Source organism: Idiotropiscis lumnitzeri, chromosome 5 (genome assembly GCF_059441095.1).
Source record: "Idiotropiscis lumnitzeri isolate Australia: NSW breed Sydney's pygmy pipehorse chromosome 5, RoL_Ilum_1.0, whole genome shotgun sequence".
NCBI classification, from domain to species: domain Eukaryota; kingdom Metazoa; phylum Chordata; class Actinopteri; order Syngnathiformes; family Syngnathidae; genus Idiotropiscis; species Idiotropiscis lumnitzeri.
In genome coordinates, this window is record NC_142395.1 from 15,455,724 (window position 1) to 15,482,529 (window position 26,806).

A 26,806-nucleotide genomic window follows, 5' to 3' on the forward strand; every position below is an offset into this window, starting at 1 on the left:
TACAGTACATCCTTTTATTATCGCAAATATGCCAGAAAAGTCAAATAATGTCACTGCAAAATGAACACATGCCCTTTAATACCACAGTCTAGTTGTTTTTAAACACTTTAAATAATATACATTATTATCATTATTATTATTACACCCTTTAAAATGCTTCAATCTGTATGTACACAATGCGATGCTTGGATTTATTTTCATTTTTTTTTTTTTTTAAATGGTAAAAACACAAGTCCGAATAATTGGTTCTGCCAAGCACTGGCCCATGACTTCATGTGCTTCCAAGTATTCTGAGGGGTGCGTGGAGGTGCGTTTATTGCTGCCAAAACAAATAACACCCCACGTAGAGGAGAAAAAAAAGTGTCTTTAGTGGGTTAAAATTGAACCCTGGAAAAAGTCATTCCTAAGGGAATCTTTTTGGAGCCTTCATTTGCACTGGCGCAAGAGCCCAACACGGCGAGCTCCAAAGTCACGGTGATTCAATTGTAAGAGCGCCCCCAATGGAGAAGAGCCAGTACTGCTTGGTCGGGAATGCGGGTGGCCCACATTATCAACATTTTTTTTCCCAATCCAGGGGGGGAAAAAAGACAGCCACAAACATCCAATCTTTCCCATCAGTGTGTGTGACAAGCAACAAAGAGCATGTGGAACATGACGCACAGGCCCCGCGCTTTGATGGAGAGAAAACACGGCCCGCCCACGACCGCTTCTTTGTGGGAGCGCAACCGCCCCGAAAAAAAAAATGCTTTGCCAAAAAAGGCGCTCCCTTCACTAATCCGACAAGATGGAAAGTTGGTGGCTCTATTGTGCGCTGTCAGTCACTGAAGCAGTGAGGAACCCCCCAGGGGTACAAAGGAGCATTGGAGCAGCACTGCACGCACCCATTTAGATTTGATTTTATTTTTTTTAACACGCTGTTAAAAAACAAACAAACAAAAAAACATCTTTGTACAATCAATAAAATATGCACCCTGTCAGCTTTGGTACCTCCACTGTAGTTTAACGTGACTTGAAAAGTCCCTGTCCACACTAACGCAGGTATTTTGATTTGATTGTTGTTTTTAAATGCAATTCATTTCATATTTATTAAGATATTTTAAGTAAATTTTTTTCGTGATTTCATTTACACAACACAAACGGTTGATTGCCCTTTTCGTAAGCCTTCTTGTGCCATCTTGGATGAACCTGTTGGTGAAACATTTTTATTTTTTCTTCTTTTCATTGAAACCCCCAAAAATTGGACATGCTTTTCATTTTATGACGTTTGCATGTTCTTGTTGGGGCAAAAAAAGCAAAATGATTCCCTCCCCCTCACCCTGACCCCCAAATTTGTATCTCCATTTTGGTTTGAAACTATAACTTAATTTTATTGTTTTTATCAGAAAAGAAAATGAAATGTGTCAACACCTGTTTTTACCAGCAATGGATTGTATTTTTGGGTGCGAAAAATAAAAATCGTACTAGTATAGTACATAAAAAAAAAAATAATTAAAATACCTGTGCATATGTGGACATGGCAAGATGACAACATGGAAGATGTTTTATAAGTGCAAAAAAATAAAAAGGTTTACAAACATTTAGAGTACACCCCTTGCTTGACGGGACATACTGGTAAACTATTGGCGTCTTTTTTTCTTTTTAAAAAACATTCATTAAAACTGCGACTCAAAGTCCTCTGGGGATATGTTGAATGAGAACATAAAATAACATTTTGTGTGTGTGTTGGGGGGGGGGGGGGGGTGGCGGTGAACAAAGCAATGAAATAAAACAACGTTATCCGGAATGCATTGGCAGTCACTTCCTGCCAAAACAACGCTCCCTCCCAACACAGCACTGTCCGTCCTTCATATTGGAGAAAGAGGAAGACACTTGACACCGTCCTCCGTCCACTTCAGAGTAAAAAAAAAAAAACTTCTGAAATCATCTGTGGTGCTGCTCCCGGTGGTCCTAAAAGTTCAAGTTAGCTGCTTGCGTGTTTGTTTGATCTTTGGCCGGAATTCCAAACCTTTTCTTTTTTTTTTTGCGTCTACATTCCCCTCAGAGGGTTGGACGAGCCTCTGCTCGTACGTATTCGGGCGTGGGTGTTTGTGGTCGGGGTCTGCTGGAGGGGGCTCTGGCCGGCCGTTCCCGTCCCCGGTGCTCTAGTCCAGAGGTTCCTGTTTTATCCTGATGGGCGTGTTGATGGAGAGACTCCGCCGGTCTTCGCGGCACAACACGTACTCGCTGAACTGCGACGAGTCCACGCCGCCGCCGCAGGACGCCGCCACGCTGAAGCCTTTCTGGAAGAGACGCTCCAGGACCTGAACGCACACACATACAGGAGGAGACGTTAATAAACAACTGTTACCACAGATCCGGACATGTGTGTAAAATGTATGTACAGTCGTCAGGTCACAGCTCTATTACTCCCTGGTGCAGGTATTACATTTTGTTGCCTTAAAAACATGTTAAAAAAAATAACATTTGGTTTCTGTGCGTTTTCTGGCTCCTACGTCGTGTGCGTGTGTAATTTTACTTTTTCAATTTTAGTTTAACAAAAGTAGACAGCAACGCTTCCAAGTCACTACAATATCAGCATGACTGAAGCGGTTATTCTAGTGTAGAATTATTACACACTGTTGCGTTAAGAAAGAAAAACAAAGGAAATGATTATTAAAGTGCACCTTCAAAGGGGGTGTGGCCTCATACGTGACACCACTTTTGGTGTACTATTCATTGTGAGTGCACTCATTTTGTATTGTTGTGCTTGAGTGACTTGAAGTCAAGAGGAAGAGCATCAGAGATTGTGAGTGTTTTTCGTTTTTTTTTTTAACTTGCCTGAAACTTGAATTTGGTCCCCTTCTCCAGCTGTCAACACTCAACTATTGGTGCTTTTTCAAGCAGGATCTTTCGACTGCAAGGCAGACGCGCCAACCGCCAGATCGCCGCGCCGCCTGTGAGCGTTTCATGTTAGCTCGAACCAGCGGTTGGACCAGGAATTTACGTGCATCCTTATTCCCGACACGTGCCCCCCCAACCCCCTCATCTACCCCCCACCCCACTAGCCCCTTGGCAGCTTACTCGTCTCACCCGGGCCTCCTCATTACTGAAATTAGGAGTTCCAGTAATCACCTCGCCACGCTCACCCCCCGAACGCACCTCGCCTCGCACTCTCCGCAACCCTTTGAGCTCGTGGCCTCGCTGCGCCCGGCCGATCGGGCGCCGGCCGGTGTCATGAATAGTGCAGCAGTGGTGTGATGTCGGCCAAACCCCCGGTCTCATTCCGTGGCCACGTGTGGACCAGAAGTGAGGTGGGCTCCATAATAATGCGCGGCTCATGTTTTGGACTCACGATGGATGGGTTGTAGAACATTCTTCAAAAATACAGACGGACTTTCTGACATGTATTAATAATTAAGCGGCGTTTAACCCAACATGAGGTGTCCCGACTGATCCAGCCATTTTGGGACGTTGGGTCCTCACAGCAACAAAAGAGACGGCGACCTCTCATTACAAACGAGTGTGGCCTCAACATGACTCCGAAGCTGTTAGAGTCAACAGCCGTTATATCGTGGTTCACCTTCTGCAACTCAGTGGCTTTCCCACCAATCGTGTTCTACGGGCTTTCGCTGCTATTTGCAAATGAAAGGGACAGAGCCCGCGAATAGCCAAAATCCATGAATAGATAATTGACTTCCATTAAAAGGCACACGGGAAAGTAAAAAGCGGAAAATGTCTAAGGCGTGTCATGTTGGATGTTAGCATCAAGCGACACAACGGTGTGATTTGGTTGAGCAAAACTCTTCCTCTCTTCAAAACTGAAAGGGCCTGACTATATTAGGTTGTCATGGCAACGGCAGAAACAATTCTTCTCATTTCTGTGTGGAATCATTGCGAACCAAAATACAATTATTACAGACAGTATGTGGCTTTAAAGGCAAACTTTAGACATCGACGCGCATGTCTCGAGATCATAATTGTGAAGCCTCGTGTATCGCTTGAAGAAAAAGTCACGTGAGCGATACAGCCGCTGTATCGCTCATCAAATCAACCTGTCACTGAGGCGCCAAACTTTATAAGACAGCGCATCTGTCGGAAGGTCGTGTCTCATATGCCTTTTGAAGCCCAATTCAATTCAAAGTTGTTGAGAGTCGGCACACTTGCGCGCAGTATTTAAAGCAAAAGCGTACACACTTCAGACTCAAAGTTATTCGTGGTTCCTCCTCCTCTCTCTTTCCTCCCCCGGCATCGCCGACACATTTTGCGAAACAGAAGGGACAGCAGACAGCTGATGGTGAGGATGGCTAATTAAGAGACCTGCCCAAGCATCACCCCTCCTTCTTCCGCATTTTTATTTATTTTTTAAATCCATGACAGGCAAACGATTATGGAAATGATATTACATTGGCTTCTTTAATGGTTGCATCACATTGCATTTCTTCTCCCTCTGCGTGTCACCCTTTTCACACATGTGGGACTTTCGCTCATCTTTGGGCTTGATCAATAAAGATAGTGTGGGAAGAAGCGTTTTATCGCAAATCCGTGGCAAGACTTTGGGATGTTGTTATACATCTCGACACTTGAGGATATTCAAGCTTTTAACGCGGCGCATCCGTGCCACAGGAGGATTAACAATACAAGGTTGGAACATCCAGCGCTGATTGGCTCCAAGGGCTCGTACTGTATGTTCTCCTCTTCAAACTGATTGCATTTGATCTTACAGTGAGGTGCTTTTCTGGAGTTGCGAGGCAACAGGTCAGTGCAAGGCTAGAGGATATATATATATATATATATATATATATATATTTTTTTTTTTTTAATGGGGTGGTGACTTTTGTTTTCGAAGTTCAGTTTTAATTAATTAGTTTGAGAGCAGGATTGTTTGATTTTTTTTTCTTTGGAAGTGCTTCATTTTAGTTTAGTTTTTATTATTTTTAGTATTAGTTTCAGCTTTATATATATATATAGATGGCATATTTGCCAAGTGCAATATATAAGGGGAAAAAAAGGTCACTAAATTAAAATTAAGTAAAGTAAGAAATCAAGCAAACGACTGTTTGACCTGTCTCCTGTATGGACATACAGCAAAACTAAAAGCGATTTTAAAATAAAGTCACAAAGCTCATATATGATATTAACTATAGTTAATTTTAGCTAGTTTTATATAATTTGCTTTTGTTTTTTTTATTTGGTTAACAAAAAAACCCGTGCACAAGTGATCAAAAGCGTTTAGTTTCCGTTATTTTGTTAGTGTTCGTTCACTATAATAACCTTGATGTGAGGCCACGCAAACGTAATGGCTTTTCATTTGTTCCACTTACCACCCAGTATAAAAGTTGTTTAAAAAGTAGAAAATGAAAACTTTATCAAAGACAAAGACTTGAACGTCTCGGCAGCTTTTCGTCCTCAATGATTTTCCCTAAACGGGTAACGTCCTCAAACTCCTTTTCCCATCTGCCCACCCCGAAGCTGCCTCGCTGAGCTGCCACTCAACCTCAGGGTTGCCGTGGGAACGAGGCGGGTGAACGCATAGCAAGCCTCGCTCCTTTAACCTCTCAGCATCATATATGTATATTTCCAAAGTAGCAATCAAAGACTGCAAAGCGGAGTGTGATGTAATATTGATAGCCACCAGAGGACACACACACACACACACTTGGGCTGAGAATTGATTGACACATTGCATGGGAATTAATACACTTTAACATGTGACAAATGAAGTATAACACAGTCTTATATGAAGCATGTTACAGAGTAGCTGTCGACTTGAAGTCATTTAGGTCAGTTGAGCAAGACGGGAATGCACCTCCAACCCAAGCATAACCCTGTCCTCCAGCTCACCCAGTATTTATATTCATATTTTTATATATTAATATATATATATATATAAGCAAATCAAAATGTTTTGAATAAATAAAGGTTACATAAAAAAACTGAGATGAGAAATCTTGGTCCAGAGAGTAAAACCCCTTTCACAGTTTGGCTTTTTTCTACTAAAACGGCAGGTAAAAGAGCTCGTTTAGTGGTACTTGCATGTAGGCACCATGTTTGTGACCCTTGACATAGATGCCAATGCAAATAGCAAGTAGAAAGCATAACAGATAACGGTTGTTATGGGAAAAAAACAGAGTAGTATGTAGCTCGCTCACTAGACAGATAGATATCTTGATAGGCTGTGCAAAAAGGGGTAGTAATTCAGCCATTCATACGAGTGGGCAATGCAAATCCAAAATTATTATTATTTCTACGTCTATGTTAAGCTCCGGTTAAAAAAAACGACACGTGAATTGTATCAAAGCGTGTCTGATGTTTGATGGATGGTTTATCTATTTTCTTTCGATCCATCTGACAATGTGGCAACATGGATCGTATCAAGGAAGGACCACTTGCTATTTGTGCACGTGTGTGTGTGTGTGTGTGCGTGTGCGTGTGGATTTGCGAGCGCTATTTCAGATTGATGGACTTGTAGTGTGTGTCGTGTGACATGTCAAAGGGTGTTGCGGCGGGTTGCGTTGGTCACGGCGGTGGCAGGGGAGGGGACAAGGGCCCCTTCGCCGCCGCTGTCACATTGATGAAGGACGGATTGGCTGTGACCTGATGTGAGCGCTTCATCACTGTGATGTATGGGCCAGTTTTCGTGTGTGTGTGCGTGCGTGTGTGTTTGTAAGTCTGGCTGAATGTTTTTCCTCTGTTAAGCGCCTTTGCTGTTGTGTATTTTTCCTCCCACACTGGAAAGACATCAGAGTGCAGGTGGTTTGCATTATTTTCTATAAATTCCGCTCATGACTTCATGGCGAACTTCACCCCTACTAAAAGACGAAACGCACTGACTGCATGCATCTTTGTTTTTTTTTTTGTTTTATTTAAATCTTGTTCTTTTTCAAGTATGAGAATAAAGTCATGTTCACGGATAAAAATGACATTTAACAGGAAAGTACTGATATTAGGAGGAAAAAAAACTTGTGCAACAATAAGGTCATAATTTAAGGAGAGAAAAAATAAAATAAAAAACGAATATTGGGAGATGGAGCTTGTCTTTTTGATGGAAATGAACAAAAAAAGTGCATTTTTCACAAAACTAATATGAGACAAAATAATTAAATGAGACTCAAGCTATAATAATGGAAAGAGAGCGCAATTTATGAGAATTTCAATTCCAATATCACGAGGATAAAAATGTTTTATATGAAGTAAGTCAATATTGGGAGGGAAAAATTTTAAGAGAATAAAGTCACACTATTAAGAGAGATGCCATTTTTGTAGAATAATTTCATAAAATTGGGGAAAAAGGCATTTTACAACAATAATGTGCGATATTATGAGAATTAAGTATAACGATACAAAGAAAAAACTTTTTGGAACATTATTTTACAACAACTAAGTGCTAATCTCATGAGGAAAGAGTGAAGTGTAACGGTGAGATGTATTTTATTCTGCATATTGAGGTTAAACGCATACTTATACAAAAAATAAATTCACAATATTCTGAAGGAAAATGTCAGTTAATGACAACTCAGAATATAAAATATGGAAAAAAAACAATTTGACATCATTTCAAGTGAGGTTAAAGTCAAAAAGTCATCATTTTCCGATTACACGTTCATAATATTATCCAATGATGACATCGTAATAAACAGCATAAAAAGTCATGAAATTGATGTTTGATGGATTATTACTTTGTTGTAAACAAAATCATTTACTGTTGGAAAACCTTGCTTGTTCCACATTTGTGAGGAACGTGCATTCGTGAGATGAGATGAACAAGCCAGATGGTTTGTCATCTTTCCTGTCAAGACACCTAAAACACTTTGTTCTAGACAGTTCTGTCTCTCCGCCCCCCCCCCCCCGACAGAAAGTAATCCTTGTGGGCAGGGTGCGGCTGCGTGCCTTCCCCTGGGTGGGGGTCCCGCACTGTAATCAGATGACAAGCATATTGTCTGGCGGCTAAGACCAGGATTACTTTGCTAACCTTCCCGTAGCCCGTGGGAACAAAGTTTGGAAGGATCTCCCCTTACACTGAAACGTACTGTGTGGCTTTGGCACCTTGAGGCTAAAGTCGTGACTTAGTCCAACTGCAAACGTATTTGCTGATGTAAGAAAAAGGAACCTGAACGCCTCACCCAAAGGTTGTGTGTTCTCCGGAGCAGTCAGCAAAAACGACTGAATGTAATTGAAAGTGTTAGACTTAAATATTGAAAAAAAAAGAAAAAGAATACAGGTACAGTTGGACTGACAGATTTTAGGAAAAGAAATATTGCGATTTTTCTGCAATATTGATTTGATTCGCGATTATACAGACATTACGTCGTTGACGTGGCTTGATGCAATTTTTCTAAATAAACCATATTTATTCTTTCATTGGACAGCCTGTGGTACCTTTTTATTTCTGTAGGACAGCCACAATATTTTGATTTATTTTGATTAAATATATATTGATTATATATTTTTTATTATATTGTATTATATATATATATATTTTGATATTTTGATTAAACGCCTTTAAGAATAAAGCAATAGCACAACCTCAGCTACGCCCTGATGCAGGTAACGAGAGCACTCAATGTAAAGCAACTTCTCTGATCAAACGGGCCTCTCGGCCTTGGTGGCTTTTAGCGGCAATTTTATCTTCGCTCGCCTCATCTACAAAGCACAAGTTCCTTTCAAAGCGTCCAATTGCGATGCGCCGCCGTCCCGTAATCACGCTGGCTGGTAAACAGAGTGGGGAAATGTTGTGTTAGTTGATGCCGCCAATTAATTATATTGCAAGTCATTTAAAAATCTATAAAAGAAGTATAAACCGGTTGAGGCTGTTTGAGAAATTGTAAGTATGGTATTAAAAAATGCAATACGTGTATTTCAATGGCCTCGGGCGTTGTTATATTGGAGCCTTTTTTTCTTTCTTTTTTTTTTTTTTTTAAAAGGAGCTCTGTCTTAAAAAGGAGTAAAGTGTAAATTATGCATATCATTCCTCCCCTGCACCAACCAACCAAGCGCCCCCCTTCCTCCTCCAAGCCCTATGCCGCGTTTTTTTTTTTTAGCAGTTTTTTTTTCTCAGGAAACATGGCCGCAGTCCACGCGTGCTTTGTCCCGCTCGTTCCGTTCTCCTTCCCTGGAGGTGGTGGAGCGAGGGAGGTGGGGAGGGAGGTGTAGGTGTCAGAGTGTTGCCTGGGAGAGGCTCTCTTTGGGTGCCGGAGGCGACCAAAGGAGCCTTGTGTATGTGTACGTGTGAGCAATGGAGTGTGTTGCATGGAGCCCGTGGTGTGAGGCTGATATTTTGCACTGCGGGCAACACAACTGGAAAACTACACTGCCCCCCACCCCGTCCCCCAAAATATGCTATTGTGAGTACATGGAAATGGATTTCATTCACGGGGACTGTGGCCGGGCTAATTTGTGTCTTCAGATTTCCTTTGCAAAAATATTTTGAGAATAATAGCAAGAAAATCAGTGAAATAGAGAGGTAAATACACAATAGATGAAGTTTTTGTCACAAACAACCCAATTGCAAAGTAGCGAGGGAACACGGTATAGAGTATTTAAGTAGTGTGATGTGTCCGCTGCATGTCCCACATGAACAGATCCGCTAACACAAGCTGACAAGGTGTGATGCAGCGTCTTGGTGATGAAGTGCTGCCTTCACAAGTGAAAATACAATGAATGCTCGTCTTATCGTATTATTTGCACCTGCTTTTTTTTTTTTTTAGATTCTGGGCTCAAGTTTTGGCGTTGCCATAGCAGCAGTTTTAGCAGAACAGATACAAGAGAGCTAGGAACGGAACACTGCTGAAAAACAGTCATCAACGGTATAACGTTCATCATTGACCGCATGACAGGATTGAGCGAGTAACATCAATTTCATCCTAAAAAGCGAGAATAATCCATCCATTAAGACAAAGATCAGTAGATCAGTTCAGAAGCCAAAATCTATTTCTACTACTGTTACAAACAAAGAGACACTGAAAAGTGCACCAAGAGACCTCTACCAAGGAATGTAACCCAGGCAATCAGAGATGACAGTTAGTTGTTTTAATGTGACAAGGAAAACCAACAGGAAAAAGTAGAACCAGAGGAGATGAAGTAGTTAACAGGGGTTAATTGCCATTTTAATAACATTTTACAAAGTTACTCTTGCCCCCAAATAAATACAAAATAAAATAAAAATAAACAATTAGACTTGCCATAATTTCCACTAACAACCCAGGCTAATTTTCGCTCCTCGCCGACACAAAGCTTGCTTCTACGCCGAGTTGTATCATTTCAACAAACCTCCTTTACAGCAATTACTGTACATTACTACTTTCCTATTTGAACAGCATTTCAGAAAAAGCTCAAAAACGTAACCAACCGGCGGATAGGTTCAACGGAAAATAAACAGTTGGTGAATTTGTGAAATATCACTGAGGGAAACTTACCTGCACAGAGTTTAGCCTGCAGTAGCCGTTGAGGGGGAAGCGGATGACGTGGGTGGGGTCCTGGTTCCACCCGGCGTTGACCGAGTTGCACATAACGTCTCCGGTCTCAGGGAAGATCTCTTCGATGAGGACTTTCTCGCCGCTCAGGGCGATTCGCTCGCCCAAGTCGGGCGTGACGCGCACCACTAGGCAGTCGCAAGGCTGCGCCATGCGACGCTGCTCGCGCTCCTGTTTCCAGCGCTCCAACTCTTTGATCATGGGCATCAGCTGGTAGTAGCGCGCCTCCTCGTAAAGCAGCTGGAAGTCCTGCGGAGGCGGGAGTACAAGATGTCAGGCCACTTCATTAGGTACGCCCGCGCAATACAATACAATACAACTTTATATCGCGCATTTCATAACAGCTATCGGATGAGATCCGACACAAAAAACACTCAACGCTCACTTTTGACTGACACTGGCGCAGATGAACAATATGGTGACAACATATTTCTTATAGCGGTTGTAGTTTGCGAAAAAATTTAAAATGAAAGTTTTTGTGTACAAGATGACATTGTATTATCATCATCCAATATAGAACAGCCATGTTTTGTTTCCCTTTTACCTGAAACATAAAGAAAAATACATTAGCAAATACGTTTATTTGTGTGAGGCAAACAAACATGTCCGGTCGACAAATAAAATGTATGTTTGATTAATTCAAAGACAATATGTTAATAAATGCTGCTGCAAAACTCCAAAGTATATATGAGGCAAATTTGTATCGTCGTTGTCAATTAAGAAATAGGGGAAGTTCCCTACATTTAACTAAAACACAAAGAGACATTTTTGGGGGGGTCTGAAATTAAGAAAAATGGGGAAACCATGTATTGTATTGTAAAAACATCTTTTTTGTCTCCGTTTGAACTGAAACATAAGGAAAAATAATGTCCAAACAAACAAACTGCTTAGCATGACCGTGTCAGCCTTTTAGCCTTTAGCATGTTTCAAAGTCCATCAAGGCCATCACGGTGCATCACGCATGCAGACAAGTTCTGCAGCAGATTGCCTTCCTCTATTCCCCCGGCGGGTAGCGCTCGCTGGGGGCTCTTTGCCCCTGTACATTTGCCTCTAATTTCCCACAAGAGCAGATGGCGCCATCATTCAGCGGGAAGAGAAGGGATGCATAAGGTTTTTTTTGGGGCGTCAAAAGCAGATGGAAGGTGTGGAGGAGGCGATGTGTGCACAAGCGAACGTGAGGGCAATCATCAGACGGGAGGGGGGGGGGGGCGTTTAATGTACGTCCAATGTATGTTAATGAGGTTAAGATCCTATTACCAGCAGATTTTAATTAGGTTAAACCTAAATCCTGCTGCTAAACAATTATCAATTAATACATATGTGTTCGGATTAGCGATGACTAAGACTGACATCTTCATTCACTCTTTTTAAAGTCAAGTAGCAAGGTCTTTTTTTTTCGACAATTAAACCACAATAGCAAATAATCCTTTTTATGGTGTCTTGGTATGTCTCAATTGAGGCAATTTTCCTCGTCCAGGAACTACAGAAAAACAGTTGGAAAAACAGAAACTGAGACAGGAGTCACTATTAATTAGTAGTGGAGTTGAGTGGAATTTTGGAAATAACTTTGTGTCAAAACAAAGGAGTATGTGCGGCCACACTCATCGGTGCAATTAATATATACATTTTTTTTTGTCCGAATTTTTGGGGGGTGGCACAGTTGCCGACTAGTTAGCACATCCAACTCACAGTACAGAGGTGTTGGGTTCGATTCCGGCTCCGGCTTTCCTGTGTGGACTTTGGATGTTCTCCCCGGGCCCGCATGGGTTTTCTCCGGGTACTCCAGTTTCCTCCCACATTCCAAAAATATACATGCTAGATTGATTGGACACTCTGAATTGGCCCTCGGTGTGTTTGTCTGTGTAACTGGTTGTTGGTCTTTGTGTGCCCTGTGATTGGCTGGCAACCAGTCCAGGGTGTACGACTGCCTGAAGACAGCTGGCATGGGCTCCAGCACGCCTGCGACCATCGTGTAAAGAACCTGCCCAGATAATGATTTTTGGGGGGGTTTGAAATTGTTCCAACAATTTTTCCTGGTCAAATCTAGAATCCAATCTGGAATAAATGCAACTTATTATGCAAACAAAAATTTTCCCACAAAAAACGTTAAAAAACAAACAAACAAACAAACAAACAAAAAATGTCTAAACACTTTTTCTCCCCAAAAAATTATTAGAAAAAAAAAGTTAACATTAAAAATGTATTACCCTCAGGCTATGTTTTCGGGGGGGGGGGGCATAATTAATCTAACTCTCATATCATTGTGACTTAAAAAAAAATCACGACAACATAGCTTCCTCACAGGGCTCTAAACTAACTTTTTGCAATGGTTGTACTGGTGTGCCCATTTTTTCCACTGCATCACACGCAACACCACAGTTTTATAGGTTCTTTTTGTTTTTTTGTTTTCTTTTAACAAAATTGCTGTTTGCCTTTTTAAGTAATATCGACAGGTAAATGATCCACTAAAATCCTAAAGTTGTGAGGCAACTCACGACTCAAAAGTATTTGGTGAGTCAAGTGCTCTGTGTCAGCGTGTTTGTTAGGACTTTTGAACATATTAGTCGGGTTCTTACCAGCGGCATGAATTTCCACTCTACGTCTGATTGAATCTTACAGTAGAACAGTAAAATAGTTTATATTAATTACGAGATTTAAGTTTAACAGAAAACATAAAAAAATAATTAAAAAAATATCGAAGATTAGCGATTACTGAAGTAGTGAGAGGCACTAATACCTTCCTGTCCCACCCAAAGTTGGGCGTACTGGTGCAACCTCTTTTTTCCCCAAAATCTATCTAGGTGCACCACTAAGAAATTAGGCTCCCTCATAGTTTACATATTTTTCTGTTCAGTGTACTCCTTCATATAAGGGCACTAAATGGCCCCCAAAAAATCTCAAACCAACCAACTCCCTACCCAATAACGGTTTCAATACTAGTCGCCTGCCTGCAACAGACAAAACCCAGCACTAAGACGCTTCCCCTTTAGGCAGCTCTCTCTTTCAAAGTGCCTCATCTGTCCCAACTCTGAAGCCAGTGGATGGATGTGTTTTTAACGCGGGTTCTGTCTGCGAGGCACTTTAGTCATCCCCGTTCCAGCGCAAAACAACAGACTCATCTGTAGCGCCAACGTGAGGATGAGGAGAAAAAGACGGCGCCCGGCAGCGGCCTCATCCCGGCCGCCGCCGGCTCTATCAGACAACTTCATTCCCGAAAAAAAAAGCCAAGTCCGGACAGACAGCCCTTTTTGAGCTTCAGAATAATGGCCGACCTGATTGGCCGCCGGCAAGGCGACATCTCAGAGGGAGGAAGAGGAAGATGATAAAAATAGTCTCAAGCAGGAGGACAGATAGAGTGGCCATGTGTTTCGGACAAATGAGACACAAAAGTGGATTTGAACATCATGAATCTTTGTTGTCATTTTGGCGTGTGACAAAACAGCAAACCAAGTGTAACAGTGCCCCCACAACACGCGTCTTTTTTTTTAATAGTTGCTGCAAATTCCCTTTTAGTTGAAACCATTTTTTTCGGGAGCAAAAATCTGTTGTCGGGTGAAGTATTTCTTATAAAAAAAGACTCTTTAAATGACTATAATAGCAACCCAGTTCTGTGCAAAAGCATTTGTGCTTTCTTCCAATTAAAATCAGCAAAGGCCCGATTATCGGGTGTCTCTAAAGACAATCCTGACGATTATCCTGTGGTGTGTGCTGGGTTAGTGATTTTTCCTCACCAATCTGATAAAAAGAAAAAAAAAACTTGCAAAGTTGTTTCATATTTACAATGAAAAAAAGTCTTTGGTGTCACCTGCTTATGAGCAGCCAACTTGTTGACAGACGAACATATGCTCATGACAACATTTAGCGTAAAAATGAGTTCTATTTTCATAATTTGTTCTTATTTGCTTCTATACATGACCATCAGAAAAAAAAAGGTTATCGACCGTTCTGAAAAAAACCTCATTGATCTCATCGATTAATCGTTTTCAGCTTGACTTTCATCAAATCAACAATCAAAAAATATTAAATTCAACCACTACCACACACTTGCGAAAGAGCAGTAAGAACACAATTGCTGATTTTTTTCATCACGCGTGAGGTCTCTCACGTTGTTTAAAAAAAAAAAAAAAATCACTTAAGATGTGAAAAATAAGTATGTGTAACTTGCTTCAGATTTTCACGCAGTAAAAGTACGACTAATGGAATTGTGTCTCGGAATTGACTAAGCACCATTGATTCATAGCACAAACTTATTGGTTCATAAGCACACCTTCAGTGCGGCTGAGCGTTGCTTACTCTTGTGTGATTAATTGCGCGTTGAATAACGAGGGTGGTTATTAATAGTGAATATTTTTTTGTTCCAGCAATGTCGGCCGAAATCTTTCTTTTTGCTATTCTGCTCCGACTTTCACATTGATTTAACAAAACACACAAGGCTGCGGCTGCCAGCAGCAGAACAGACCCAGCCCTCGGGCGACGGCAAGCCTGATTGTGTTCAGATAAGGACATGCTCAATTCTGCCTCGCACTATTTGCATTTTTTTCCTCTCCTCCTCCTCCTCCTCTCTTTGCCCGGGCTTCACGCAAATTGAAAGGTATGCAGATCAACACGGGCTTATGCGAGGGGATTGTAATGAGTCAAAACAATGAAGTCGGACACATTTTCCTCCAGCGCGGCTGCCTGATTGGACTGTCAAGATTTCACAGACGGCAACGCAAAGAATTAATAAAAAGGGCGGAAAATGAATCGGTTTCTGAGTCAGAAAAATATGTAGTGCTTTCATGTCATGTTCTGTTCAGAGATGCTTGGATCTGGTTCAGACTCTCTGTGGGGCCCCCCCAGGAGCTGGCCCCCCGGCTCAGAGTGGCTCGGCCTCGCCACGTTTCCTTGGAGAGAATGATGAACGAGGGGCCCGTGTGGAAAGGTCATTTAAGTTAACGTGGATTACAGTGATGAGGAGAATAAACAGTATCCCGCATTAATCCTTCAACAGGAAGCAGCCTTGGATGAAATAAACATTGTAACAGAGCCTTGAATGGCATTGTTGATTCATCCATATTTGAGCAAACTGGCTAATGTTGCCATTCATTTAATATAAATCAGATTTGTTTTACCGGTGGATTACGCTTTATGTGTTTTTTTTCCAAGTGCAAAAGTTATTTTTCTTGATAGTCAGCTATCATCATGGAAAAAGTAGCACTGAGAAGCCAGCTGGGAACTTGCTACTAAGACTAAAGTCAATAAGAAACGGCGGTATTGCTCAAAATAAACCAGTGTTCATCTTAATGGTTAACTTGAATGAAAAATATCTTTGTAAGGGATCTTGCAGTAAATGTCATCCAACTCGCCTCGTGATATGGTGTAGCATTTGGCTAGAAATGTTACACTTAAAATTGTTTTTACAATGAATACAAATCCAGGTCTGCCTTTCGTGTAGTGGGTGTGACGACACTCACCTTAAAGTCTTCAGGAAGCAGCAACTTGCTGGTCCTGAGGAAGCTGAGGATGTAGCGGAATATCTCGCCGTCGCGATCTATGAAGTAGTGCTGCTTCAAGCTGTCCAGCACGATGGGCTCGGTGCCGTTGAACAGGCGGCTAATTCTGCAAATTGACACGAGCGGCGCACACACCAAAACACACACTTAATGAAATGAGCCTAACTCCAGTCAAATGCATGAAACAATTACCCTCCATTTATTTTTCAATTTTATTAGCTTCTAGCTTGAAATGCTTTTTTTTTTTTTTTTTGCCTGGCTGTTTGAAAAACGGAGCTCAAGGCAGCGTTCCTCCGCTGCAGACTCGTTTGAAGTGTCCCACTGTGGACAGATTGCACACTCGCCGCATGTACTTACAAAAATTAATGGCGTGAATGTGGTATTTCGTCGCGTTTATTCCACCTGTTACACTGCTGCAAATGAAACCGAAGCGGGAAATGGGCAAGAGTCGCATACTAATGTATAATGTATTCCGTATACTACACGTCATATATTTTTTGATACATTTAATACCACCTTGAAACCTACAAAACTCACCACATGCTAATTTATATTACACCATATGTAAAGTGCTTTGTTACAGCAAAAAGTGTACCCGCATCGTTTGCCCAAAGTCAGGTGGGGACGGCTCCAGCTCACTCACTCTAATGAGGAGATCTCTAAAAATAAATAAATAAATTATGGATAGACACTTGCTCGGAAAGCAAGAATTGTTTTGATTTTTTTTTACTATTAAAAGTACATAACTCCATTTTCGACTTAGATGACGGGTAACAATGTCGGAGGTCTGTGATGGCAATCGCTTTCACATGATGCCTTTGTTGCTCTATGTTAGAATGAAGACAGAGTGTTTCATTGTTTTTACATATTAAAAGCAGTTATTTTTCCTTCTTTTAACACTGGAGTGCTTTTTCAATTTACGATGTTACTCTGTAGAGATTTAAGCACATTTTTTTAGGAAGCTATACTGTAACAAGTGATGCTTCTTTGGCAATAAATCATAGATGCTGAATCTTCCGCAGATATTTGCAATATCAACTTTGTAGAATATTTTTGGAACCCTTGTTTCATTTGGAACCCCCTGCTTATTTATGCTTTTTTTTTTACCCAAATAAAACATTTGTTTTAATGGCAATTATGATGAGCGTCCAATATTTGCATATTTTTGCAATTGGCAGCAGCAGGTCCACCGTGCATGGGGTCCTAACCTGAATTTGTAGTCGGGCACTAATCTATGTGTGCAAAGTAGTTCCAGTAAAAATTTGTATAGGAAAACATTTGAAAGATGCAATTGTAAAACAATGAGGACAGGAAGATGACGATTTTATAAATACATTTTTGTGTTTTTTTTTTTTTTTTTTTTACTGTGTTGACACTGTGACGGAACGTCATTTTTTGTATTAATCTCAACAGAACAATCCAGGCATATAGTATGAAGGTGTTCCCTCCTCAGTGGCACTCCGTTTAATTTTTGCGAATATTTAACGTGCTCTTTCCCCCAATAATTAAAACTACTTCTCATGTTGGGCTTGGGGCTGCTGTTTTTCTTAATGCTTCATCTTGTTATTGCCACACTGAATGTGCTTTATCTTAGCACAATAGCGGGAATGGTTGCGCACACGGGCAAGACAATTGTCAGTTTCCATCATTTTAAGTGCAAAACAACGATCGTTAGTGAAGCTTTGTTGTCTTCTTTTTTTTTTAGGCAATCTGCTCTTTCATTGCGGCTTTGCTTCCTGCATTGGGTGACAAAAGATAATTGTGCAATAAGTTGACCCTCACGCCAGCATAAAAACATCTAATCCTTATGACAAAGAGCGGGAACATCACTCGTAAACTCTTTTGATTTAAACGACAACTTTTTAAAAAGCGCTCGCATCAATTGTCAGCTGACCCCGACAATTCCCCTTCTCCTCTTTGACTATGTGAGGAAGCAAAGATGACTCTTTTTCTCCCTCCTTCCTTTCTTTCTCTCTTTCTGTCTTCCGTCTCCATCCTCCCGTCTCCCTCGCTTGCTTTTCTCTCTGGAAATCGATGCAAAATGCTTTATAAAAAACCAATACTCATCTCCCTGTTTGGCCCGAGGTGTTCCTTTCTCATATGGTCTTGCAATTCTTCCAGCTAGAATTTCACCATACGCCTGCGGGCTAACTCTGTTTTTCATCTCCACTTTTTTAAAAAGCAATTAAAATGCTGCCTGTTTTTCTTTTTCTTTGCCCCCCACTACCACCCGCCTCCTCCTCTTCCTCCCCCTCCTCCACTCACTTCACTTCACTCACTCTCTCTCTCTCTCTCTTTCTGCCGGCCTTCTCATGTTTGCCCTTTTCTGTTCAATTGGATGAGAGGTGTAACAGGTAGTCTGCTGCACATACACCGTATGGACAAAAAGTATTGAACTCAAAGAAAATATGCAGCTGAATCCTTACCACTCTTCTGGGAGTTCTATTTGTCACGTTCTTTTATGCCAAACTCGTCTACACGCCTTTCTGGGTTTTGATTTGTGCACCGGGAGCATAAAAGCGCCTTCCACAAACTGTTCCCACAAAATGAAAAGCACACAATGTATTTTATTGCTAAAGTGGAAAAAAAAAAAAAGCACACTGATAAGTGGGCAGAATTTGAGCCTGCCCCCACCGCCCCCACACCAAAGTCAGCAAAGACTGGATTGCCGGATTCCTGCCTGATCTGCTCATGAAATGTTCGAGGCCAACAACAGCAAATGGCCGATCAGACCAAATATGAGCATTTTCTCTCCTTTGCGATCAGTTAGCAATCTTCAGATGCATCGAAAGGGTGTGTTACAAATAAGTCAATGCCGACACTCGTGAGAAATATAACAACCACAAGTCATTAATTGTGTGGTCAGAAGCGAGTTCGGCCCAGTCATGCGCCCTGCGAATGTGATCAGGAAGCCAACTGAAACTTGCACTGGTATCGCCCAACTCATTCGCAATAATCGAAGAAGAGTTCGCCGCAGCAATGTGCCATGTGGCAGCGCCTCTCACAGGTCAGTCTTGGTACCACAACAGAGATCAACATGTGTGCGGTGTGCTTAGTTGCTCAGAATACAGATAAGTTATGGTCGCATTAAGCACATACACGTACTTGTGCCTCCGATAAGTTCATCACTGTCTATCCGTATGCATCACCGTTGATCAGAATGTTAAATACAGCTTACTACTGGAGGGGGATCACTGGAAGGGAAAAAAGCCCAATTATTCCTTACTGATACTTTAAGGGCGACCATTTTAACATATTCATATTGTTATTCAGATCAGATTTGGGCCAAGAGGTGCCTTACGGCCTGGGGACTCGCAATAAGCAGGGGGAATCCTGGAGCAATTTTTTTAAACTACTACCGGAAATGCAGTAGAATTCCATATTACTGCGAATTGGAATTTATAAAAATCAGTGTGAGTGCAAATAATTACATTAACATTGTGTGTCACCAAATATAATTTTTGGGGGCAAATAAGCGAGCAGTATTTGATTCCTATATTAAAAGTGCAGCGTGTAAGATGTGACATACGGTGAGTTTTTGTCGAAAGGCGCAAGTGGGCACAGCACATGTTCATGTTCGTGCCCGGTCAGGTCTAGTTTACCACATTTGGGAATTTGGCAGACTGCGCCACGCCTCGCAAGGTGTTCTGGCAGAATGAGCCCGTTTTCTATTGCACGCCACGGGCGTGAAAGTAGAATTAACTTAAGAGACCAGGTGAAAGCGGGTCTAAGTTGTGGCGCGGGTGGTGTAATGCGATGTTGGTGGAGTTGATCCAGGCACAGGTAGACAGATACTGGGCTCTGCTGATATGTGTGACGGATATCATTATATTTCATTCATAAATATGACATCAGCATGCATCGAATGAGGGTTGGGGTAGGATGTTGTCCCACACACGATTGGGAGTGGAAAGCTGTCTCCATGTGTTGACTTTACATAATCTGCAAGCGGAGAGCTTCTTGCAGTTTCCTATAAACGTACTTTGCGCATGCTGATCTCTTGCACGGACTCCATTATGTTTCAGCAACGCAGTCGTGCTCCTCTTCGGCGCTGAATTTAAAGGCAATGAAAGGAGCTGATTTGATTGGCACACAGTTAGACCGCACTGTGTGCTAGACGTGAGCTTGGCACGATAATCAGGCCCTTTGAATGCCGCACAAGTAAATAATTTGAGCAGCAATGTAGGAAAACCGTTGAAATTTCCAACAATACTTCAATTATGACTTTACTTCTGCTTTAGCGTCAGTAAGTGACAGACTAAAAAAGATCAGATTAACAATTTACGACAAACCTGTGATTTGCCGCTAAATAAACATCACTTGTTACAGTACAGCTTTGTAAAAAAGGTCCTAACATTTCAAAAGACCACATCAACACAACAATGAAGAAAAAGACAAGCAAATAAAAAGAGTCTTTTCTTGAACCTTCACATTTCATGGCGTGACAAACAGTGCCCCCTTTGTGTGCATTTAGAGCAACAAAATACACTGTGCTACTTCAGCTTTTTGACACGCGGAGGAGAAACAAAAAAAAAAATAGTGTTCCTATCCAAATAGCTCCCTGGTCTGTGTGGACCATTTGCCCCTAATTTCCTCAGCTTCTGTTCAAGTGAGAGCTCCACCGAGTGCGCCATCAATGTTTCATAGCCACTGTCCCTTAATATGGCCTGGCACTGAGGAAGACGGATAGCCGCACATTACTTACTAGACTAACTTTCTCTTGGCACACTGCATTATTCAGCGAGCGATCTATTAAAAGTCACCATCAACTTGAAACTCCTTAACCATGCTCTCTTAGGTACTCGCCACTCCCCAACCGCCTCCTTTTTCAGGAACCTGGACCACGACCGGACGTGCGTGATGTTCTCAGGATCCCGCCACAGTGTAATTGTTTTGCTTTCTGCTGTCAGCCATTATCCTAATTCACACAAAGGGGGAGGCATGAGGGGGAAGAGGCAGAGGGGAGGGGGGGGGGGGCTCCTTCCACTGGCTCCGGCGGAAAGTAGCACCCCGAGGCCAAGTGTGCTCTGAGGAGGCTGGGAAAAGCGAGAGACAACAGTGAGCGTATGTGTGTGTGCGTGATCCCGGGTGAGAAAGAAACAGAAAGAGACGGGCCGAGCAAGCAGAGGAGCGTGTGTGAAGAAAGAGAGAGAGGGAGAAAGTACTCAAAGCAACACTCACGCTCGCATCTTCACCCTGGCTCGTGTAACCATCACAATACTCTGACATGACTCTCTGTGTGTGTTTTCTGTTTGCTTACTTGCCCGTCAAAAACGTCTTTGTAACATCTCACACCGCCGACTAAAGCAACTGTCATATTCAAACACTGTTAGAACGCTTAGGAGTTTGTTTACACAACAATGACCTAGAAAAATGAGGAAAAGTTTCATGCACAAACGGCAAAAGTTGTTGAAACGACCTGAAAAAAAAAAGATATCTGAAAACAGTGTTGTATGCATGCCAGGCCAGTAGTTGGCAGTGTCATATACTTGTAGAAACACTGAGCACACAAGCGGCAAACACACCCACACACACACACACACAAGGATGGTAACAGCACTCTCAAAGCTACAGCTGAATGACCCTATATTTGGTATCATGGATCTTCAAGGGCAAGGAACTTTAGTTGGTTCCGTAGCGCGATCGTCTTAAACGAGGACCCCTGTAAACTATTTCAACTCTGTTGATTGCAGCAGCGCTGTTGTAAATGCACACTTTGCTGGAAAAGTATCATAATCATAAACTCGTAAGAATCGGATTTGGGTTGTGATGACAACACACACGTTTGCAATCAACTGCTTTTAGCGTTTAGAATGAATATATGTAATGGGGTCGTCTTCAAAAACTTTGAGACGTAAAACCAATGTTCACACTATGCCCATACGCAACACATAGCAGATTTTTTCAAGAATATTTAATAGTATAATTCCGATTTTTTTTTCAAATCTGATCTAGGCTTCTTTTGTATGTCGATATAAATCAGATATATATTGTATGTGACACGTCTGCAGTATGAACACTCATCCGAACATATACAACTTATACGTCATCAAAAGCCCAATATTTCCTTGAAAAAAAAAATTAACTTTCTTTTTGAGTGGGCGTCAATTATATGTGGATTTGCGCTTTTCGCAGGCCGGACGGATCCCGATTCCCCGTAAAGAGCAAGGGGCGACTGTACAACACAGTGAATACAATACAATACAACTTTATTTATTTGGAGTGTAGTTCAACAATTAGCATGTTGCTCTGTCTGTATCACCATAGCTAGACAATTTACTCTTTATATTTATCCACAATTATTAGTCGGTCTCTCTCTGTGCACTTGAATTGGAGGAAATTTAGCTTGCAGACTTTCTTTTCCATACGCCAATTTGTTCAGCCACACAGAAAAACACGCTTTCATGAACATGTTTTGCCATTTTAAATAAATGTATAAAAGATCCGAAAGCCTATTATGTTAACGTGAGCTCAAGACATCATCATCAGGGAGGAACGTAACATCTTAAATGGCAACAACAACAATCATCAATCCGCGTCTGAGATGAGCTTTTATTTTGCGCCTTTAACATAAAAACGAGGAGCTGTCTGGGGATTTCCTGTCAGCTGACTGTACTCGTATCAAGCCTTTTATTATCAGGGGATTAGGAGGATTGTTTCCTGTAGCCAATTTGGCAGATTTTCTAACAACCCGCCTGGTGTGTATTTACCTTGGCCCGCTTGGGATTTTGACGGCTGACATTGAAGACTGTATGAAGAAAAGCGATGTATAAGGGGTGAGTTCTTAAGGTAGCATTGTTGTATTTTAGCGTCATTTCTAGGAGATTGTGTACATTTCGAGACTTATGTGGAGAATCCGAATCATGATTTCTCATTGTCTTACCTTTCCCAAAAAAAGTATTCAATCAAATACTCAGATCACTTTTGTTGGCCTATGCACACTTCCAGAATATTCATTGGACACATGATTAGGTACACTTAATAGAATCCAATTCAAGAGCGGTGTTAAGAACGCTGCCGTACAAATATAATATTTTATAGCCGAATTAGGAAATATTAAAAGGTTATCAGAATCTTGCGCTTGTTTTATTTAGCAATCAGAGAGGCTTAAAACATTAGAAGTAGTTAACGGGGTGACACAGCACAGTTTTAGACAAACAACTTTTAATGATTGAGAAAGGTGTAGTTTCATTCGACATAGTTTACACACCATCCGTCCAATCACTCTTTTTCAAGTTGTTGTCAACAGTAGTTGTACTGTGACACTTGAGTAGTTACAAAACTACAATTCCATGTCGGGAAGAGCGACACTTTCTGATCCAAACAATGCAGATCACTTAATACCTCTCTAAATTGATCATTATGTTGGTAAATGCAGAAAAGACTACACACAACACTAGTTCTTTTACAAACTGTGAAGGTCATGTAATTTTTTTCCACCACTTAACACACTCAAGAACATCTTTTTTACTGATAAATTGCTGAATTCGATGCTCCACAACTGTGCCGGAACCACTACGCTAGAGGCAGCAGGACCTTAAAAATGAATGTTTTCACTGTGTCCCCCTTTTAAAAGGGATGCCTTAGATCACTCTCACGAAATTGAAGATGGGATACAATTGCCACTGCTGGCTGTCCAACATGAGCAATATGTAAGATGCAGCGAAATAACTAATGATTTCCACAAGAAGTTGCCAACTCTCAAAAGTTGACGGGGTCGGGGCCACAAGTAATTTGGATAATGACGGACTTGCTATGATTTGTTTGCCTCCCTACACCAACTGCAGCTGATTTGAAATAAAACCATCAAGATGTAGCCTTTCAGCTTGAAATGAAGAGCTTCCACAAAAAAAATGCTGTTGAAAATTTCACAACAGGTTCAATCATTGGACAGGTGCAGACACGAGACGTCCTTTACCTTGAATCCGGGTACTTGGTGAGCGTGGCCAGGCTGCTGGTGTACATGTGCCCGCCCACATCGATGTGCACGGGCGCGTTGGCTTTGGTGAGCTGCGCCGGCAGAGGGATGCCCTGGGCGGCCAGGGGGGAAACTGGGGACCGGGTCAGAGAGAGCCGCGACATGCTTCGCCCCTCCTGGAAGCAAGTGTACAAAAAAGCCATTGGAGGAGAAGCACGCGGAAGAGGGAAGAAGATAGAGTAAAGGTGGAGAAAGAGTGATCCTACGGTGGCAAAAAAAATCAAGGAGATATCCTTCCTGATCAGATCACTTCCATGACTGCCTGGTCGCGTCCCCCTCGTCTGCGTATTACTACACCGCGGCGCCTCTAATTAAGTATGTTTGCATCTTTTGGCTCAGCACCGCGGGCGGGGATAGGAGGAGGATGCTTATTAGAGAGACAGACAGACAGATAGACAAGAGAGAGAGAGCGAGAGAAAAGGAGAGGGAGGGATGCTAGGTGTCAGCCTCTAGGGGAATAAAACAAACTGCTGCTGCAATATTCTAATTAAAGGTCGCATTATGGGAGAGATGTGATGCACCCAGACACACCAGTGTGGGAGTGAGAGGGGAGGGGGTCTCCACTTGCACAAAAAAAAAAATAGAGTGATCACATCCTGGTTGAAGAGCAATATTAGAAGGGGAACAAATGAACTGTTTTGTTCGGAGCACCTAGTGGTGCTTGCTTAAAAGGAGATGTTGAAGTAGAAAGTTGATGCCACCAGCAAGTCACCAACACTCCAAATAAACAACAATATATCATGCATGCTTTTGGCAAATTAACACAAATCCCTTTCAAAAATGCAATTATGTTCTATAATCATAATACGGCAGCAGCTTGTTTGGTAAAATGTTCGTGCTGTTTTACATTTGGAGGACTCATATTAACACAATTACATGGCACCCACCCAATTATGAAATGTAACTTCATTTATTTATTTTTACATTTTTGCAGTATGTTATGGTTTTTGTTCACACAAAATAACTTGGGACACTTCCCTCTACCATTTTTCAAAAATGATTGAAAAGATTGTCTTTCTTTGTTGATTGGCTGCAAAACAAGTTTCAAATGAGGTGTCCAGGTAAACAAACATAATTCTTGATGGGTTTATAAATGCTTTGTTAACCCGCGATGCTGCTTGCGTAATAGCGATCCGTCCACGTTGTATGGTTTCTGCGATTTTTCTGAACTTCGGAAAAAAAAGGTTTGGGATTCAGTATTAAAAGATCCAATTTCCTTTACTTAATCTGACCACATGCCTTTCATAGAAATGTATCAAGTGTGTCAAGAGCTTGATCTTACCAAACCGTTAAAAACTGTCATTCATTGCTATTTAACAGTACAGGGACGGTAGTATCATGACAAAAATTCAACACATTTAAATGGTGCTTTCATAAACGATTATAGCTCACTTCTTTTACCTCTCGTTGTGTAAGGGCCAACTCAGCTTCAAAGCCAGCCATGACCTCAGGTTTGGTGTCAAAACATAAATAAAGAGTTTGTTCGGCTAAAGTGAACTCAACGTGAGGGATCACGTAAGTAAAAAGGTCACATTGTTTGTGGTCACTTTAAAATGGCTGACATGTTTCTTCCCTCCAGGCTGAAAGTCATATTTAAAAGAAAAGAGGGGGGGGAGCACACACTGAAATGATTGAATTTCACCCATCGCTAAATCAACACAATTGATCAGCTTGTTGTTGCACAATTTGGGGGATTTTATCACGTCAAAAGTCTTTAGCCTTTCGAGATTTTTTTTTTAATTATTCCCAGGGTGGTGCCCGCCTCACTTGGAGTATCATGTTGCTCTAATACGATTACATGAGGATGGGATTACGTTACAAATCCCGGGAAAAAGAGATTTGAGAAGTTGGGGGTGGTGAAGGGGCGGCAGAATACCTACTGTCCTTCTCTAAAGTACCACAAACTACTGAGGCAACCTTTGCCTCAAAATACAAACACAAGTTAATTTAAACCTAAATTCAGTTCCCCTGCTCTTTCTATCAAGCGAAATTGAGGCTCGCAACAGAAAATTCTGAGGTGGTCAAATGCTAAATGATGTTACTAATAAGAATCGTAAGAAAGCGTGAAATTTATGGGCAAAGGGCAACGTTAGGGCAATACATGACGTAGTGAGTTGGAGTCCCCAACTTTGAGGGGGGTGAATCCTAGCCTTAAATGCGCTACAATTAAAGCACATTTCACCACTACCGATGCAGCATGCCCACATACAGAAAAAGAGAAATGTTCAACATGGCGTCTTATTATTAGTATAATTACTACTACTATCCCCGCCGGTTACCACGCCGGTTTGAAACACGATCTTAATGTGGCACAAAACAAACCGTCGTTTGCGTCGCATTTACCGTTTCGAACATGGTAGACAGCGAATCCTGATGGGAGTCCGGTGGGTGAAAAGACACCAAAAATGCTCAGATATTTGCTTGTCGGTCCAGTTGGGCGAAAAGGGAAGCAAAATCACACAAATGTTGCGGGGAACCACGCACGTAAGAATGCAAAAGTGTGATGCGTTCACGGCTGCCTCGACCCTGGCTTGTCAAGCATGCGTCCGAAGCCAGCCGGAAAGAAAGAAGCGCACAGAGGAGGCGTCCTTGCTTACCTTGAACATCGATGAGATGAGCTTGCTTCCTTCCTTCCTTCCTTCCTTCCCCCCTCGTTTTAGTCCTCCTCCTCCTTCTTGAAATTAAAGTCTTCCTGTCGTTTTATTGGGAGTAGAAGAAGAAGAATCCCGAAGAAGGAATAAGGGATGATGATGATGATGATGAAGATGAAGAAGAAGAATGTGGCTCCCGGCTGCCCGAGCGCCTCTGGGGCAGGGATTAGGCTACAATTAGCTCAACTCCCCTCTCTCTCTCTCGCCAAGGCAATTTTCTCAGGGAAAGAAAAGCGT

At 41.8% G+C, this 26,806-nt stretch overlaps 1 protein-coding gene across 4 annotated transcripts; it reads right to left on the reverse strand.

Annotated features, from left to right (window-relative positions):
* On the reverse strand, positions 1–26,806 carry kctd15b (potassium channel tetramerization domain containing 15b). Of its 4 annotated transcripts, none has more exons than XM_088295348.1 (5): positions 26,516–26,806; positions 23,859–24,034; positions 15,902–16,046; positions 10,392–10,697; positions 1–2,300 (listed from the first exon to the last, which is right to left on the reverse strand). In XM_088295348.1, exons 1-5 carry the CDS (start codon positions 26,522–26,524, stop codon positions 2,142–2,144), a joined length of 795 nt encoding a protein of 264 aa, XP_088151474.1. In that variant the 5' UTR covers positions 26,525–26,806; the 3' UTR covers positions 1–2,141. The 4 variants fall into 4 exon arrangements, with proteins under 4 accessions (XP_088151474.1, XP_088151473.1, XP_088151475.1 ...); XM_088295347.1 differs by lacking the exon at positions 26,516–26,806 and adding an exon at positions 26,262–26,506; XM_088295349.1 differs by lacking the exon at positions 26,516–26,806 and adding an exon at positions 24,125–24,271.